The 18,255-nt window shown below is 44.2% G+C and overlaps 1 protein-coding gene across 1 annotated transcript in view; it reads left to right on the top strand.

The window, feature by feature from the left end:
- Positions 1-2,986: 2,986 nt before the first annotated feature.
- LOC136705470 (serine/threonine-protein kinase DCLK2) overlaps positions 2,987-18,255 on the top strand; it is a 29,685-nt gene continuing 14,416 nt past the window's right edge. The window contains exons 1-2 of the mRNA XM_066679061.1: positions 2,987-4,063; positions 11,589-11,929. Coding sequence (XP_066535158.1) covers positions 3,661-4,063; positions 11,589-11,929 — 744 coding nt within the window. The 5' untranslated portion in view covers positions 2,987-3,660. The remainder of the gene's footprint in view (positions 4,064-11,588; positions 11,930-18,255) is intronic.

Below are 18,255 nucleotides of genomic sequence, written 5' to 3'. Positions count from 1 at the left end.
GAGGAGTGTGGTGTGTTCTTCCTGTGTCTGCTTGGGTTTCCTCCGGGTACCTGTCTGTGAGGAGTGTGGTGTGTTCTCTCTGTGTTTGCGTGGGTTTCCTCCGGGTGACTGTCTGTGAGGAGTGTGGTGTGTTCTCTCTGTGTCTGCGTGGGTTTCCTCCGGGTGACTGTCTGTGAGGAGTGTGGTGTGTTCTCTCTGTGTTTGCGTGGGTTTCCTCCGGGTGACTGTCTGTGAGGAGTGTGGTGTGTTCTCTCTGTGTCTGCGTGGGTTTCCTCCGGGTACCTGTCTGTGAGGAGTGTGGTGTGTTCTCTCTGTGTTTGCGTGGGTTTCCTCCAGGTGACTGTCTGTGAGGAGTGTGGTGTGTTCTCTCTGTGTCTGCGTGGGTTTCCTCCGGGTGATTGTCAGTGAGGAGTGTGGTGTGTTCTCCCTGTGTCTGCTTGGGTTTCCTCCGGGTGATTGTCTGTGAGGAGTGTGGTGTGTTCTCCCTGTGTCTGAGTGGGTCCACGGTCCTAAAACACACTTCTGTAGGTGGATTGGTGACTCAAAAGTGTCCGTAGGTGTGAGTCTGTGAGTGAATGTGTGTGTGTGTGTGTTGCCCTGTGAAGGACTGGCGCCCCCTCCAGGGTGTATTCCCACCTTGCACCCAATGATTCCAGGTAGGCTCTGGACCCACCACGACCCTGAACTGGATAAGGGTTACAGACAATGAACGAACGACAATGTCCAGTTAATGTAAATCACATTGTTGGTTTATGCGCAGATATATTATTATGTACATGTGTTTTATTAACATGAAACCAGAAGTGTGAATGTTGACCTGTAGAAGGCGCTCAGTCCCCGCTGTGGATGATCTGATTAAACTGGTGCATGAGAGAAGCAAGAGAAGACTGTCTGCTCCAATCCCACAGAAGGCCGACTACAGCACTAATTGCTGAACAAGTTAAGGTCGACCCATTCTGACCCCTTCACGCATCTCACACATCAGTGAGCTCTGGTGCTCATGACCCTGCTGGCAGTTCACTGCCTGATGCTTCTATACGTCTGTGTTGATATCTATAACATCGACACAAATACAGAAACACAATGCTGCTGTTAACATGCTGAGTATTTCTCCACATTTGAGCCGAGCTTTCTTAGCTTTCAGCACTCTGACTTAAACCCCTTCACTCTCTTTCCCTTTCAGAGGGTGGGATTCCTCTCCTGGCTGAATTGGCTGGTTTTTATTGTCTGGATTGTCAGGATTTCCTCTTTTCTGGGATGGTTCCTTCCCCTTTCAGCCCTGTGGAGACTTGTTCTGATTCATAAAAACTCCTCCAAACCTCAGGCCAATGTAGTGTTTCAGCTTACACCAGTGACACAGAGCTACATTCTATAATCCACGCTGCGGCACTCCAGAGCTTTTATTTAGAAAGGGCAAGGTATCACTTGTTTCCAGTGGTTATTTGTTTTTTGAGTATGTGTTAAATGAATGCTAATCTATTAAAGCATTAGATAGATGTGCACCATCCTACACAATGTAGGCAACATTTGTGAGCACCTGCTCCTCCAATAGTCCTGATATGAAGGGTATCCCCCGCAACTCTGTCCCCCATTTGCTGCAGAAACAGCCTCTATTCTCCAGGATGAGAACAATGCTGGAACATAACTGCTGTATGAATATGATGTTTCCAATCAGAAGAAAATCAGCCACTCCAACAAATCCCAGTTGGTAATGGATTGGATTCTTTTGGCTCAACATGAAAATGCTGGAAATGTATGTGTGTGGGTGACATTAGACCCGTGCAACTGTTTTCCCATGGAGACTGCCTCTCAACTGTAGTTTGAAAGCTGTGCCTCACAAGTTGATGGAATTTCCCTTCTTTGAGACTGATTTTGGAACATTGCAGCTTCATTTGTTGATGGTGTATCTTCTGTTATAACGACATGCTAAGATTAAACATCCATCCAGTGTCTGTAAACGCTTATCCAGGTTCGTGGTGGGTCCGGAGCCTACCCAGAATCACAGGGCGCAAGGCAGGAACACACCCTGGAGGGGGCACCAGTTCTTCACAGGGCCACAGCCCCAACCACCCCCCCCCCCACCCCCACCCCCCGTGCGCACACACACACACACACACACCTTGATGGGCACTTTTAAGCAGCCAATCCATCTACCAGCGTGTATTTTTGGACTGTGGGAGAAAACCGGAGCACCCGTAGAAAACCCATGCAGACACAGGGAGAACACACCATGCTCCTCACAGACAGTCACCCGGAGGAAACCCACGCAGACACAGAGAGAACACACCACACTCCTCACAGACAGTCACCCGGAAGAAACCCACGCAGACACAGAGAGAACACAGCACACTCCTCACAGAACGTCACCCAGAAGAAACCCACGCAGACACAGGGACAACACAGCACACTAGTGTGACTGTGACACTAACCTGCTGCACCACAGTGCCACCCGACCTGTAGCCAGTGCCACCCCAATTTTTTTTATTACGGTTTGGCCATGAAATAATACAGGCTATTGCAGCCATAAAATATTATATGGTGACTTTAATATTCTATGTTGTGACCTGAGTATATTAATTTTTATACTCAAAATATTATATTGTGGCTTTCATGACCATAATATATTATTTTGTGGTATTAACGTATTATCATGTGTCCAAAAAAGAATCTAAAACATGTCTCATTAGGGGCCCCGTAGAAATGTGACAAATTAATTAATTTTAATTCAATAAGACAATAATGACCGGTTTCTGACTCTCAGTTTACCTTCCATTTCTCTAAGTACAGTTTACACAGTTTTCTTGTCAGAAATCTCTTTGTAAACGCGGGAATCCGGTGTCCCGGCCCTGTTTATGTTCTGCCCAATCAGTACTCTTCCTGGGCGTGGTCTATATTAGGCCGCGCCTACTCCGGTCTGTACTGTCTGCAGTGTGGAGCGCATTGGCTCAGTGTGAGAGTCCCTCACTGTGTGAGAGTGTGTGTGGGATGTGAGGCTCAGTGGAGGATCCACGGCTTCTTCAGCGGACTGATGTAACTCCTGTGGTCGGTGTGGAAGCTTATTCTGTCGTGCGAACCCTGGACTGTTTAACGCGGGGGATTTGTTTCTATTGGACGATTGTTTCTCACTCTTTCTAAATCAGAGTCTTGTGTGGACCGTTTTCGGGGGCGGTTTCCTGACTCCTCCTCACGGACGGGGTGGTATTTGACGTGTGGATGTGGATCTTTTGCGTGACACATTGATAAATCCTGCAGACGGAGCCAACACGGACCTTTCAGAACCAGAAACTTACTTACATCAAGTTTGCCGGCAAGTGTAGAGAGGAACCGAGTCAGTGAATCATATTTTATCTGTAGCCTCTACGCAGTGTTGTTGTATTCACGTTTGTTCTAACAGACTCATATGTGTGCATGTGTTGTTCATGTGTTAAATTCTGATCTCATGAGGTCTGAAGCAATAGTAAATATAAGGCTCCAAGGGATTCGTTCTTGTGAATCGATTCACTGAATCATTTGCTGCATACAGAAGAGATGAGAATGAAGAAAGTTGACACGTGAGTCGATTAATCGTTGACTCGGATGTTCGATTGTTTTTTGGGGAAAGAGTCGACTCAGTAAACTGAATCAAACTAACGGAACTCTAAGCGCAGTCATACCGGAGTCATGTCGGTGAGCAGAAGTCTGGAGTGGGAGCATTTCGAGGAGCGCGAGAAGCCACGGCGAGGGTCACGCGGCGGTGGAGGTGGGTCGCAGGCCGGGGCTCGCGGCAACGGGTCCGTCCCGAGCCCCGCGCATAGCGCGCACTGCAGCCTCTACCGCACGCGCACCCTGCAGGCGCTCACGAGCGAGAGACGAGCGCGCAAGGTGCGCTTCTACCGGAACGGGGACCGCTACTTCAAAGGGCTGCTGTACGCCGTGTCCAGCGACAGGTTCCGCTCCCTGGACGCGCTGCTAATGGAACTCACGCGCTCGCTCTCCGACAACGTGAACCTGCCGCAGGGAGTGCGCGCGATATACACCATCGATGGAGTCAAGAAGATCACGAGCCTGGAGGACCTGCTGGAAGGTGAGAGGCAGAACAGGTGGAGGGAAGTCCTCCCACAGCACTGTGTTTTCATCATGAACAGGAGTGCACACGTTTCAGCTCACTTACTCACACACTCACTCACTCACTCAGGAAATCTAGAAGCCTGCAGAGAATCCGCTCAAGACATATCAACCAAATTTGAAACACAGCCCTGTGAAGAGTACACTAGTTAAAACAGTGTTGAAAGTGAGTGAGTGAATGAGTGTGTGCCACACATCTCCAAACCTTTTCTGGGGTCACTACATGTATCCATGCCTCAGTTACACTCTTAAAAATAAAGGTGCCATAACGGTTCTTTGGATGAATGCCATGGAAGAACCACTTTCGGTTCCCTGAAGAACCTTTCCATCAAGTGGTTTCAATTTTCCCTAGAAACATCAGCAGAAAGTTTCTTGAAGCCTCTCTTTAACGTCCATCACCACATTCAAATGTAATTACCCTGGACTGATGTTCTGTCGTCCACACACTCCACAGCTGGGGCAGACTTTCAGAGACCTCCAGGAATGACCCTGGAAAGCAGGCCCTTGGCTGCTATTGATGATCTTAATGTGTCTCTCATTCAATGGCATTGATTCATAGCCAGGGAGCAGCTGTAAGCGCCAGTGAGTTTTTGATGTGCTGGCGGTTCATTGGCTGTGAAAGTGGCCCTTTATGGACGATGATTTCCCAGAGGCATGCGCTCTTCCTCATCCATAAAACTCTATCCATGTGCACTTTCTTCCATGAAGAACATGTGCTCCCATTGACTGACCGTATCTAAGGAAGATGTCCACAGTAGAGCAGCCACAGTTGATTATAGCAGCCATCCTAAAATATACCAAGCATTAGAGAGGTCAGGTCCTGATGCTGAACGATGAGTTCAGCTCCACTGTTGCACAGCCCAATGATGCGGGGGTGGTTTACCCTCTTACCTCCTGTCCTGGGTACAGTGACACTGAGCTGATGTGCAGCATGTTTTTGTACACCATACAATCACTGAACTCATTTATAATGATAACATCTCTTTATTTGGTTTGTCTTCAGCTGCAGGTAGGTTCCCAGCATGTTGCTGTAATGAGTTAATCTCATCGGTAACTCACTGTCTGATCTCTGTAATCCTCTTTGGTCATCACGGACCATGCCCCAAGCAGCACCTCTCGCTTCCACCCTGGTGTATCATTGGTGCTGTCTCTATTGACCGCTGTTGCATCAGGGCTGAGTAAATATGGGCTTTGAGTTTGTTGGCCTGGTCGATACAGCCGGGGTGGTCAGATATGAGCAGTGAAATGCAGTGTAGTGTGTACACACCTGAGCTGGTTGTGATGATTCGTATTGGCGTATTCTTCTTCCTGAGGCGTAACTTATTTCCATATCTCTCTTTAATCACAGATTAATGGCTTTTACTTAACGGTCAAGAAACGGATCCCATGTTAAATCTCAGAGAATTAATTGGTGTTTATAGGATCATATCTCATCTATATATTACAGCCATGACAAAGAGTCCCAGCTGATGTTGTTTAAAGACGAGTCAATATGGATCTCAGCTGGACTCCAGGAGAAGACTGGTTTAGCAGAGGGTGGTCCTGGGTCAGTAACTGCTGAGAAAATTTCACACCTGGGTCCCACGTCCGGGCTTTGGCGGTGCCTCGCAATCCCTAGTGGGACCCCCTCCTTCAGTGTGTCAAATTGCTGCAATCCTGAGCTCATTCCGTGTCACTTCTCATTGTTATTACTGACCCCATCTGGAAGCTACCAGCTAAATTAGCCTTGTGTTAATTCATCAGCTTAATAAAGGCCTGCTGCCCTGGGAGTCTGATCCCTTGTTGATTGGAAAGAGGGTCCGAATTGAGATTTCATTCGCTGTTGACACCTTTAAAGATGATTTATTGTGTGGTGGGTGAACCTGAGAACACATGCTGTTAAAGTGGACTTGACCTCATAAAAATATTAGCGACAGCTGAGTCTTTGCTGTTGTCATGGGCTCAGATGTTGTCTCAGGTTAGGATTCAGTTCCCAGCTTTAACTTAATGTGATCATACTCAGTCACTGGGCTGTGTAGTATGTCCTCCATCCAACAGTGTTTTCATGAGTTAAAGTAGTGTTTGTAATCAAGAAGTAATCACCCAATAGCAGCACTTTTCATTAATTTAATCATGTAATCATCCTCCGTAACCACTTCATACCAATCAGGGTCATGGAGGGTCTGAAGCCCACCAAGAATCATTGGTTACAAGGTGGGAACACAGCCTGGACAAGGCACCTGGGGTCATCAAATCCTCACAGTTATGTTCAATATCTAAACACCAGTGGCGGATGCTGGTCTTTCAAGGAGGGAAAGCTCAATTTCGGCCTCCATCATAAAATGTGTCGGTTTATTTATACGTAAATTCTACCCTCCGTCCCTTTTCAAGAAAATGATCTGTGACCCTGTCGTACCAACAAGGCGTCTTTTCCAGGGACTTGACTAGTGTCCTCGCAATGGCCATCAGAGCTAGGCTTAAACGGCCTTGGCCCATGTGAAGTGTGTCCGCCTGTGCTCCCACGGATCTTTACACCAAAGGATCGCTGATTCGCTCATTTCGCTGTCAATCAAAAAAGGATTCAGCCTCAGACAGATCATCCAATCATCATGCAGAAGCTGAGCGTCCGGGCCAGCCGAGGCCAGCCCACTGCCCCATAGACCCCCAGAGATGCTGAGCGTCCGATGGGCGGGACAAAGCCCAGCATTTATCCAATCACTCGTCTCATTTCACTGCACTTCGCTGCTTCGCTATTGAACTCTGTGGACGCTGAGCATCCTCACTGTTTAAAGCACTGTGAAACTGTGGGAATGATTGAGAGGAAAGCCACGTCTTTACCAGTGATAAGAAGCTGATTCTGAACAAAAGTTGAGCGCGTTGTAGTGCATATTTATTCAATGACATGTACACACAACAGTATATATTTGATCACTTATTTTTTGATATCTTAGGAGAAGCTGAGCTCCCCTTGCAGTATTAAAGCAATCGCCACTGCTAAACACTTATAAATGATGGTTCTACAAAGGCTCTTTTATAAAGAGAATGGCTTTATATAGAACCCTGGACACTGCACGATTAAAAAGATTGATAAAGATGTGCTGTGGATGGTTCTATTGGTAAAACAGTGTTCTGTATGGCACCAAGAATTTATAACATGTGTGACATTTACATTAACTGTTTTTGGTGCAACGTAGAACCCTTTAGCACATTTCCCAGGAATATGAAGGCAGCTCTCATAATGCCAAAGACCTCTTAATCATGCAAAGGGCTTGTTATATGTTCATGTTTCTATATAGAACCATTTTCCTTACTAAAGAACCATGATTTTTGAGAAAATGTAGTGTAGAGAAAAGCCTGGATGAGCAGTTGTTCACAGACATTCTGGGCATGCTGTATATTGTACATTATATCGCATACAGTCCAACATTCAGATTCTCTTACAGACTTCAGTTATCTGAACCCAGTGAGCTGGGCTGGAAAAGCAGCCACAGGTTAGAGCTCTTGTGCCGTGGTTAAGAACTGACCTGTGATTATCCGCTGCTAATACTAGGCCCGGTTGTGGCTGTGGTGCGGAATCAATTTTTTTTCCATGCTGTCTGATCATCAAGCTATGATTAGATGCTGATTCGTGCTGGAAACTCACAGCTCCATCAAACTGACACAGCTCCTGAGAGCAACAGCTCTGATATTGTCTGAGCCACTGGGTAAAAACAGCAATACGTTTAGAAGATCCTGTAACCAGCCATGATACATCAACACAGAGCACCACACTAAAACAGCACATAGCTATGTCCACTGACTGCTCACAGCTACCGCCAGTAAAAGCACAAGCCCTGCACGTTGACCACACAGGCCTCACATATTAACTGCACCAATGCCCAAACACTTACTGCACTCAGATCAGGCCACAAACCTATGTTCCTCAATAACTACATAAGTGACCACCAAATGTACACCCAAATAAGCTCCTCCCTCCTTCGAGTGTCATCATCTCAGGACGGGGTTTGCTCTAGCCTTGAAACAGAAGGCTAGAGCCTTCATTTTGTCCCCTCAAAAGTCAACACAAAGTACATCCACATCTGATTAAATGGTCAACTGAGGTCCATCTGTGCATCCAAAACTTTAAGATCCGTCTTCTGTTTTTGTGTTTCCGCATGAACCCAGTTACCTCTGTGTCTGACACACGCCCAAACTGCTGCTTCTCCTCTCAGAAAGGTCACTGGCTCGTACGAGTGGTTTAGCTTTCAAGGACATAGCAGAGGAAGAGCAGGCTTTAGAGCTCCAGCCCTGTCCCGGTGTTTGACCTGCTTTAAACACAGCTGTAAAACAGGATCCTTCAACTTTAGTGCTGAGAAAAGGCAGTCGGTATTTATCTGAGTACACACTATATGGCTACACAAATTACTCATCAGCTTGAGAACATTGCTGTGAGGATCTGATGGCATTCATGTCAGTGAGAAGTCAGATCCAAAGGGCAAAACAAAGTCAAGAAACACAAAAAAGAGACAATAAACTCAGTCCAAATGAACTTTCAGCATGAAACACTGTGGCAACGAGTAACGTTATACAGAGCCTAATTCACAACTGACGCACATCAGTATTCAGGTGAGGGTGACTGCCTTCTAAGTCTCTGATTGGATGCAGCAAAAAGGTCAGGTGGCATAGGATTCACAGAGGAATTCTGGGACTCTGAGTCCACCTTCTCAGCAGCATTAGACGTAGACACTGCTCTGGTAGGGTGCAACTTAAAGTAGCAGAATGAATTCAAGGGTAGTGTATTGATGAATAGTTTTGTTACACACACACACACACAAACTCTCTCTCTTTCTCTCTCTCTCTCTCTTTCTCTCTCTCTCTCTCTTTCTCTCTCTTTCTCTCTCTCTCTCTCTCTCTCTCTCTCTCTCTCTCTCTCTCTCTCGACATGATGTTCCTGTGCGTTGTTGGACACTGTGACCCTGCTGTTTTTTGAGTGACAAAGATTCATTTTCAGACCAGCTGCATCTGCCTTAGTGCCAAGCTGTGACTACACACACACACACACACACACACACACACAGAGAGAGAGAGAGAGAGAGAGAGAGAGAGAGAGAGAGAGAGTAACCATGACCTTCATCAATCCTGTGGAATAACTCTTTTAAAAGCTGCAGAGTTCTGCAGAGACCATTTTTTTATTTCTCTTTAAACTATGCCGTGTGTTAAGAACTTAGCTGTAAGCCGTAAAACTGCAGAACCACCACTGAGACAGCAGTTTAGTCAGAGACTAGACTTAATCAGGGAATGAGAAAACCAAAGGACCTTATCTTACATATTTTAACTGTATTTCTAATCCCTGTTCAATTATTACATTTGTATTGTTTCATGCCCCAAAAAACAGTGATAGTTCCTTAGACTATTTCCCTATGTCTCTTTATGTCTTATGAATAAACCAGCTGTTTGTGTTCCTCTGCCCTGATTGGCCTGTAGGTGCCGTATTGAAAAATTTGGATTGTTATACAGGGTGGGCTATTTATATAGATACATCTTAATAAAGTGTGAATGGTTGGTGATATTAACTTCCTGTTTGTGGCACATTAGTATATGGGATGGGGGAAACTTTTCAAGATGGGTGGTGACCATGGCGGCCATTTTGAAGTTGGCCATTTTGGATCTGACTTTTTTTTTTTCAATGGGAAGAGGGTCATGTGACACATCAAACTTATTGGGAATTTCACAAGAAAAACAACAGTGTGCTTGGTTTTAACCACCAACAGTGTGGTTGGTTTTAACGCAACTTTATTCTTTCATGAGTTATTTACAAATTGCTGACCACTTATAAAATGTGTTCAAAGTGCTGCCCATTGTGTTGATTGTCAATGCAACCCTCTTCTCCCACTCTTCACACACTGATAGCAACACCGCAGGAGAAATGCTAGCACAGGCTTCCAGTATCCGTAGTTTCAGGTGTACATTAGAATCTGTGAGGTCACAAAATAAAAGTGGCACAGTCGTGCAGCTACCACACAACTCTATGATCCTGGGGCCCTGGGTTTGAAACTCACCTCGAGTCACTGTCTGTGAAGTGTGTGGTGTGTTTTTCCTGTCTCTGTGTGGGTTGCCTCTGGTGCTTCGATGTCCTCCCACAGTCAAGACACACGTTGGTAGATGGATTGGTGGAGTGACGTTGTTCATAATTTGGGTGAGTGTGTGTGAGATATATTGGTGCCTTGTTGAGGTTGTGGTCCTACCTCGTGATTCCGGTTCGATTCTGGACCCACGACCACCCTGATCAGGATGAAGCAGTTACAGATGAATGGTGATGATGTCACAACTTCAGTGAATTTAAAATGGTCTTTTTTTGTAGCTTCATTTCCCGATATGGACTCTAGGGAGTGAATGGCATCTACTGAAACTTCAGCAGCATTTACGTACTACATCAAATTCAAAACGGTTTTCAGTGAAATGGGCTCTAGAGTAAAGTGTTTACTGCCTCCCTGAGTCACAGAGAAGACACGGTGAGCTGAGTACAGCCATTGTTTTAAAGGGGAAATGCTCATTGATTTAATCATTCATTCACCCTTTTTGTGGTTTCCATTTACTAGCAGCTCTTGAGTTGTGGCTGAAATATGCCTCGGGAAAAAGGAATGTTAGCTTGGGAGCTGTTTTGCTGGAATGGTGGGGAGAAAATTTGGGCCCTCGTCCAATACCACAAGAGTGTGTGAAAAGAGAGAAGTGGGTTAGAGGAAACATCAGAGCAATTTCATTCCTCCAGATGCATTAACTCTTTGAGATACTCTCTACACTGAGAGTATATCAAAGCCTGGGTTCGCTGGGAAACTCTCTCTGTGACAGACTTTTACAGTTTCTGATAAGTGGGAAGTGAGATAAAAGGCTGATGGCAGCTTTGTAGTTCTTTAGTGCCCTGGCTGTCTTTGAAAGGGTCTTTCATCACAATGTTTAAATAGTGGAACCATTCCATAAAGAGCTATCTTTCATTTATTAATGCATTCATTTTCTGTAAGTGCTTCATCCTGGTGTGTCCAGGGCATACACACAACGGCTGGGCACAAGGTAGGAACATATAGGTGGTTAGCTGTACTCTCACAGTATAGTCAATCCACCTATCAACATGTGTCTTTGGACTGTGGGAGAAAACGGTAGCACCTGGGGAAACCCACACAGACACTGGGATAACACACCAAACTCCTCACAGACCCAAGGCAGGATTTGAACCCACAGCCCTAGGAACCCGGAGTTATGTGATAGAGACTGTACCTAATGCTAATGTTCATTAAAACAACACTAGGTAGCATTTGTACCTTAAAATTACAGTTTTGAAAATCATAATGATGCTCCACTGAGCTGTAACATGGAGAACACCGCCTCTGGCTTTGCTACTCTGGGCTCAGCACTGCAGAAACTGCACTATTTAACTTCTGGAGGCAGGTTAGGAGTCTCCATGGTTGGAAATATAACTGGCCACCACTGGTGATATCTCATATTGTCTGTTTGCTCTTGTTCCCCTACAGGTGAGAGCTATGTGTGCGCCTCTAACGAACCCTACCGTAAAGTGGACTACACCAAAAACGTGAACCCGAACTGGTCAGTGAACGTGAAGACAGGCACCTCACGCTCTCTCTCCTCTCTGCCCACTCTGAAGAATGAACTTAGGGAAAAGGAGACCAAGGACTTCATCAAACCCAAGCTGGTGACCGTCATCCGCAGCGGGGTGAAGCCTCGCAAGGCCGTGCGAGTCCTCCTCAACAAGAAGACGGCCCACTCCTTTGAGCAAGTGCTGACCGACATCACGGACGCCATCAAACTGGACTCCGGCGTGGTCAAGAGACTGTACACTCTGGAGGGAAAGCAGGTAGGAGGGTTGTTTAACGGTTTACTGATTCGTGAACAAACAGCTGTGGCCGTTGTGGTCTAAAGGTCAATGTGGGTGACAAAGTAGTACGTTCTGCTCCCTCAACATCCACGGCAAGGCACATAACCCACCAATCTTGGTGTGTGTATACGTATGTGTTCACTGCACATAATCACCAGTGTGTGTTAGTGTGTGATCACTGTCCTGGAGAGTTCCAGGTGAAGAGTGTGAGGGGTATGGGTTGCTTTTGTCCTAGCATTTGAACTCCTGAATCTCATATCACCAAAATGTTTAACTCTAAAATAATCTGTTTTGCTTCAACAGAAAAAAAAAAACATCTAACATTTTGTTCTGGGAGCAGAAGCCTTGCTTAAATCCTTCCTTTATATATATTTTAAAGCCTTACTTTTGAATACAGAATGATGTGGAGATGTCCTCAGATGCACTTCACAATGGGAATTTACTCTAAACAGCCAGAAAATGCACAGAGGAGGTTTCATCCATGACATTATCCACAAGGGAGCCTTTAATTATAGGGTTATGACAGTATTAACATATAGATAGTCCAGCCATATGCATCAGCAGCTGTGAACGGCCACCTGCACCATTTTGCCCTTAAACAGCTGAGCTCAGATGGACAGTCGGCCGAGGGGGTGTGTGTAAATAGCATTAATGCTTGTCATGCATAAAAATGCCGTCGTTTATAGATAACCCCCACAGAGACTCTTAAGTACCATGTGGTGTTTAAAGAAGACTGGACCCTAAAAGAATATCACAGTAGTTATTTGGGCGAATATTGGTGGACAGCTTCTATCCCAGTGTTTCTTCTGAAATCTGGGTCTGAATGTAGCTTGGCTTCACTAGATACAGTGGGACCTCGAGTTACGAATTTAATTCGTCCCAGAACCGAGTTCTTAACTGGAACGAATTTTCCTTTGAAAGACTCACACAAACGTAAAATTACACAACAAAATAAACAGATGAAAGAACATATACAAAATAGATTAAGAAACATGTATAAAATACGGTACAGTAATCTTACCATGGCGACAGATGAGCGTAGCTAACGGAGAGCAGCTAAGGAGAGAGGGAGGGAGGGATACTGGCACGGAACGAAGCATAGATCTTAACACTGATGTCCTTTGCTTTTGTGGTCTTCTTGGAGGCCGTGGTGCACAATAAAGTTTGCAAAAACCACTAAAAACACTTATAAAACGTTATAACGAACGAGATACGACTTGATACTGAACGGTCACATGTGAGAAGAACGTGGTGGCTGGATGCGACAGGAATCTGTGAGCGAACACCACGCCAACTATCGGTCGGATCCCGAAGATCAGCTCTTCGTAACTCGGTAAAACATTCGTAACTGGATCAGAAATTTTGCTCACACCTAGTAACTCGATTTGTACGTATTCGGAACACTTCGTAACTCGAGGTTCCAATGTATTGTTATTTGCACATGGCTGAGAGGATTTGGTTGTATTCAGCCACACAGCAGAGGGCCATTAGCTCTGGATAACACCAGAGAACACAGTTCCACAGCTCCACAGTCCAAAGCTTAGGGATATTATATCCCTCTTGCCAACACCTCAGCATGGTAATCAGGCTCATGTGTAGCTGCTCCACGGTATCCCATCCTGTTGGTTTGAAGATTACATACTGTATCTGCCAGCAGCACGGGCGTCTTAAAGTAGAGCTAATCTCTCATTAAAAGAGGTGTCAATAAGTGTTTAGACATGTAGTGTATGTCCTCTGTCATAAGAAGAAACAGCAAACTCAACATTTGGTTGCGTGCTAACGTTTCAGCATGTGTTTACAGCTTGTAAATGTTGTTCACTGGTGTCATCACAATGCAGAAAGACTAAATAAAGCCAGAAAACCCACTGTAACAGCTTAAAGGGTGGAGGGCTCGCAGTGAAAGGGGAGTATACACAGATGGGCTACACATGACTCACAAAATAACAACCTCAGAGCTCAGAGCTCTGCTTTTCTGACTCATGCTTCTTTATTACTTTCCTCTTTCTGTTGGTACCTGTGCCTTGTCTGTGATTTTTATGCCACCGTTTTTGTTCATTTATTTGTGTAATACTTAATACTTAATAATATTTATCAGGAAGATTTATATAATGAGTTAAAAATTGCCACGAAACCCCAATTATACTCTCCACAATTAAAATAATAATATTTCTACCATCACATAGAGTATAGTCACAATCTAAGTTTAAGCCAAAAATGCAGTTTATTTTTAAAGTATCAGAAATCAAATTGGAAACGGTACAGAAGCATAAACAACTAAAATATAATATCACGTGTTCAGTATTTACTTTGTTCAAATGTTGCATTTGGAGAATTCCTTTCAGTTTTTGCCGAAGTTTTTCTTGGCTAAAATTCGGCAATGTTCATTTGTGTCAATGCCTTTTTCTCAGTGTGCGCTACTTATCAGCTCCACATCCTTTCAGACCCAGAGTATTAAGGTTTGAAATCATAATTATTAATTTTTGGATGGTTGTTATGAGTCCTTTTCGTTTCTATATACTTCTAATAATACGCTGGATTAGTTTGGAAATTAAAACGAATGGATGTATATCTAATGACAGTCAGTGTAGTGGTTACTGGCATCAGTCTGTGACTTTTGTACTTTATGATGCATTGTCAATCCCATAACTATAATTTAAATTAAATAACTGAACAGACTTCATACTACTGTAAGTATCCTTCATACCTCGGCTCTACCAGCTCTCATTTATAAAGTGGCTGAAATGACAAGTGGTCGAGACTTTTTCAGCTGAGTCAGTTGGCTCTCAATCTCGTTGTGGAGTATGGGTTTAAGCAATGTGTGATTTAGTAATGGACTGCATGCTTTCTGCCTGCAGCTGAACATAGGACTACACATGGTTTTTGAATTGTGCTCACCATAGTTGCCTTCTTTGGTCAATTACCTGTGTTATTAGTAAGCTTTTTTTTCTATCTCCATGTGAGTTATTTTGAATTTATAGTAATCAACTATGATTTACTCAGATACTACTCAGTCATATTAATAAGAAGCTATGTAACACAAGCCCATTTTTTACATTTCTATGTCATTCACGCTAGATCACCGACTGCAGTGTACACATACTCCAGCGTTTGACTTTGATGGCTGTAAGTGTGCTCTCTTTTGACAAAACCCAGACGTCCAAGCCGGGGCTATCCGTGCCAAACCCGAGGCTTTGTCCAGCCTTGGACTCGGTCTGGAGAGCCGCAGATAGATGTCAGTTGTCTCTGGACTAGTTTTTGATCTGAATATTTAGACATTTGGCTGAAATTATACAAAAATGCAGCAAAAATGAGGTTATGTCTCTTTTCTAGATGAGAGAGAAACAGGAAGGAGATATTTGGGAAGAACAATACTGTGAAACTCTCCATTTCCTCAGTTCATAGTAAAAAAAAAAATTAGGGATTCCCTGTGATGGGAGTCTTGCTCTCCTTGATGAGGTCAGGGGGGATTGTCCAGTTGTTCTGAGTGCTGCAGGGTGTCTGCGTTCTGTCTGCTATATAGACTGACTCTCTCTCTCTCTCTCTCTCTCTCTCTCTCTCTGTCTGTCTCTGTGGAGTAGTGATACTCTCAGTCTGCTGGAATTATGCAAAATCACCCCAAAGAACTGCCAGGCAAAACCGCATACGGAATGATTATGGTAATGTCTGGAATGGGTTGGCACGAGTCGAGTGTTAAAGCTCCCGGCATCGTTTTGATCTCCCTCTCTCTCTCTCTCTCTCTCTCTCTCTCTCAGGATTCTCATTTGTCTTTGGGATATTGATGGTTAAAGTTCCGTGGAGGGAAGTGCATTGTTTATTCTTTCAGTCTGCATTGTTTTTTTGAATTGTCCTGAAAGAAACTTCCCAAAAACACTATGCCAACAAAAACCCGGGGCGGTTGTGTCTAATCAAAAAGACGGCGTACTTTCCAGTTCCATGCGCTTTATAAGCAGCAGAGCAAAACAGAGAATGTTAAGCACCGCCTGAAGTTTTGCTCATCGCTGTAGCTTTAAAAAGTAGCTTAAAAGATCATCATCTTGATGAAACAATCACAGGCCATTGTGGGCTTTAGCCTGCGCGGCAATTATTAGGGGAACTATGATGACTTTGCAGAAGCCTCAGAAGCAGAAGTCACATAGCAGGAAAGCCCCTTGGCACTTTTACAATCAGCAAGCGGATCACAGCCCATAAACATAAAAAATGCATGCCAAGGAATAGCTCTGAGCTCTCACTGTGAGCCATTAGATCATTAGGGGAAAAAAAGCTGTGCTTAGGGTGAAAGGATGAAAGTGTGGAATCTTGCCATTTTTTTTTTTTTTGTAAATCAAGTTCAATTTAATTTGAACATTAGTGGTCATCTTCCCACTTCATTAGTGTTGGTGCCTTTCATATCTGTTAGTGCCCTCTGCTACAAGAAGTCCATTCTGTAATCTGTACGAGTGTATAACCATCCACTAAGGCTCTGGAGGGAGAGAGCTCTTAATCAGTTTAGCCTGACTGTGATGTCCAACACAGGGCTCCTGTGTGCAGGTATCGCTAAGTCCCCTGGTGCTTACTGAAATCAACAGAGGTCCCAGCAAAGGTTCAAACCTCAGGATCTGTGCTTGGTCTCATAGCAGTGCTTCTGTCACGGTCTTGCCCTGTCTTGTGCTTTCCTGTTTTTGTTTGTTTCTTTGTCCGCCATGTGCTGGTTTTGTTGCTCTAGTCTCCGTCCAAGCCCCGCCTTTGTCCTGCCCTCTTGTCATCCTTCACAGGTGTTCCTTGTTTGTTGAATACCCCCTTGTTCTCAGTGTTTGTTTGTCTGGTGTTGTGTGTGTAGACGTGTGTTTCCATGTCTCTGTGTCTCTTAGTTTACCCTTGTCTAGTCCTGTTTAGTTTTTCTAGTTTGCTCGTGTTTGATTTGTTATAGTTTTGTTTTGTTCTGTCTGATAAACCATTCCTTTCGTGTACAGCCCCCCCCCCCCCTCCTCGTCTCCTCCGCCCAGTCGTGACAGCTTCACATTGAAGCTGTTGATTCATGTCATGTTTTTTTTCACTGAAACATATAGAACTAGCTGCGAGAATAATGACCATAAACTGCTCTTTCTGTGCATTTTAAAAATTCACTTTCCGCATGGACTTTTCTTATTTTGAAGCAAACTGTGTTGTCAATTTCACTTCCGTCTTGCTCTCTCTCTTTTGAACTTTGATCCATTTGATTGACACTATTGCGAGAAGCTATTGCCATATTTACAAGATTAGCTGCTCCTGTTGTCTACTATAACCACTGTCTTTTAAGTGAAAAATTAAATAAAATTGTGCTTCAGGAATTGTATATTTTATTCTCAATTAATTTACTCAAAACTAGTCACAGACCTGGATAGAACTGATAGACTGACTACAGATATAATATGTCTTATTCAAAGCTGCGGGGCTTTATTCCGCTTAACAAATCCTTAGCATTGAACCGGGGCGATATAGGCTCACATATAACTGATCCAGAGCGCAGCATTTTATTTAATTCTTATGGAATTCATGCAAAAGATTAGTGTGTAAGGTTAGCATCCACAATGACTTCCCTGAGGCTTTAAAAGTCATAAATAATGATGAATCTTGTTTTTGTTCCATTAATAAATCTATAGCAATGTGTATTACCCACATCTAAGGTTGAGCACATCATACAACTGATACAAATACACAAAATAATCTGATTAATAGTCAACTGAAAAGCCTAAGTTTTGATTTCCAGCCTCATATCAGTAGCTACAAGGTTGGATTCTAGGAAGGTCAGCTCCTTATTGTATCCACATGGCAGTAATGGGATCAAGCAAAAAGTAAGCAACCTGACTCAGCCAGGCCACTACTCTGTTATACGCTTGTGAATGAGAAATCCGAAAACTGTTCTGTCTTAGAAAGTATTATTTTTAGCCCCGGCTTGGAATCCCAGTCAGTTGCTGTTGGGTGATGATTGGTTTAGCTAAATCAGTCCGTCCACCTGCCACTATCCAGCTGAATGTAGAGCCTCCAGCCTGCTGCTTAATGGGGTGGGGTTGGGTGGTGGGAAGTCCTTTTGTCCTGTATTTTCTGCATTTGAAGGTCCATTGATTTTGTCTTAAGATGAAAGTAAGACTAATATGAGGTCTCTACCACAAGAGTCCTCTGGAGGGAAGATAAGAAGCTATAAGCTGCTGTTAATATTTAAGATAGATTACACTAAAGCATCAGCCACTGTGTCCTTCCTTAAGCTAATCCTCCAGACTGATCTAATCCTCGAGTGTAGTGCGCTCTGATGGAGCTTGTCACACAGTTAAGCTACTTGTCACACCATG

The sequence above is a fragment of the Hoplias malabaricus genome, chromosome 8, assembly GCF_029633855.1.
Source record: "Hoplias malabaricus isolate fHopMal1 chromosome 8, fHopMal1.hap1, whole genome shotgun sequence".
Lineage (NCBI taxonomy): Eukaryota > Metazoa > Chordata > Actinopteri > Characiformes > Erythrinidae > Hoplias > Hoplias malabaricus.
This window is presented reverse-complemented; position numbering and strand designations above follow the sequence as displayed.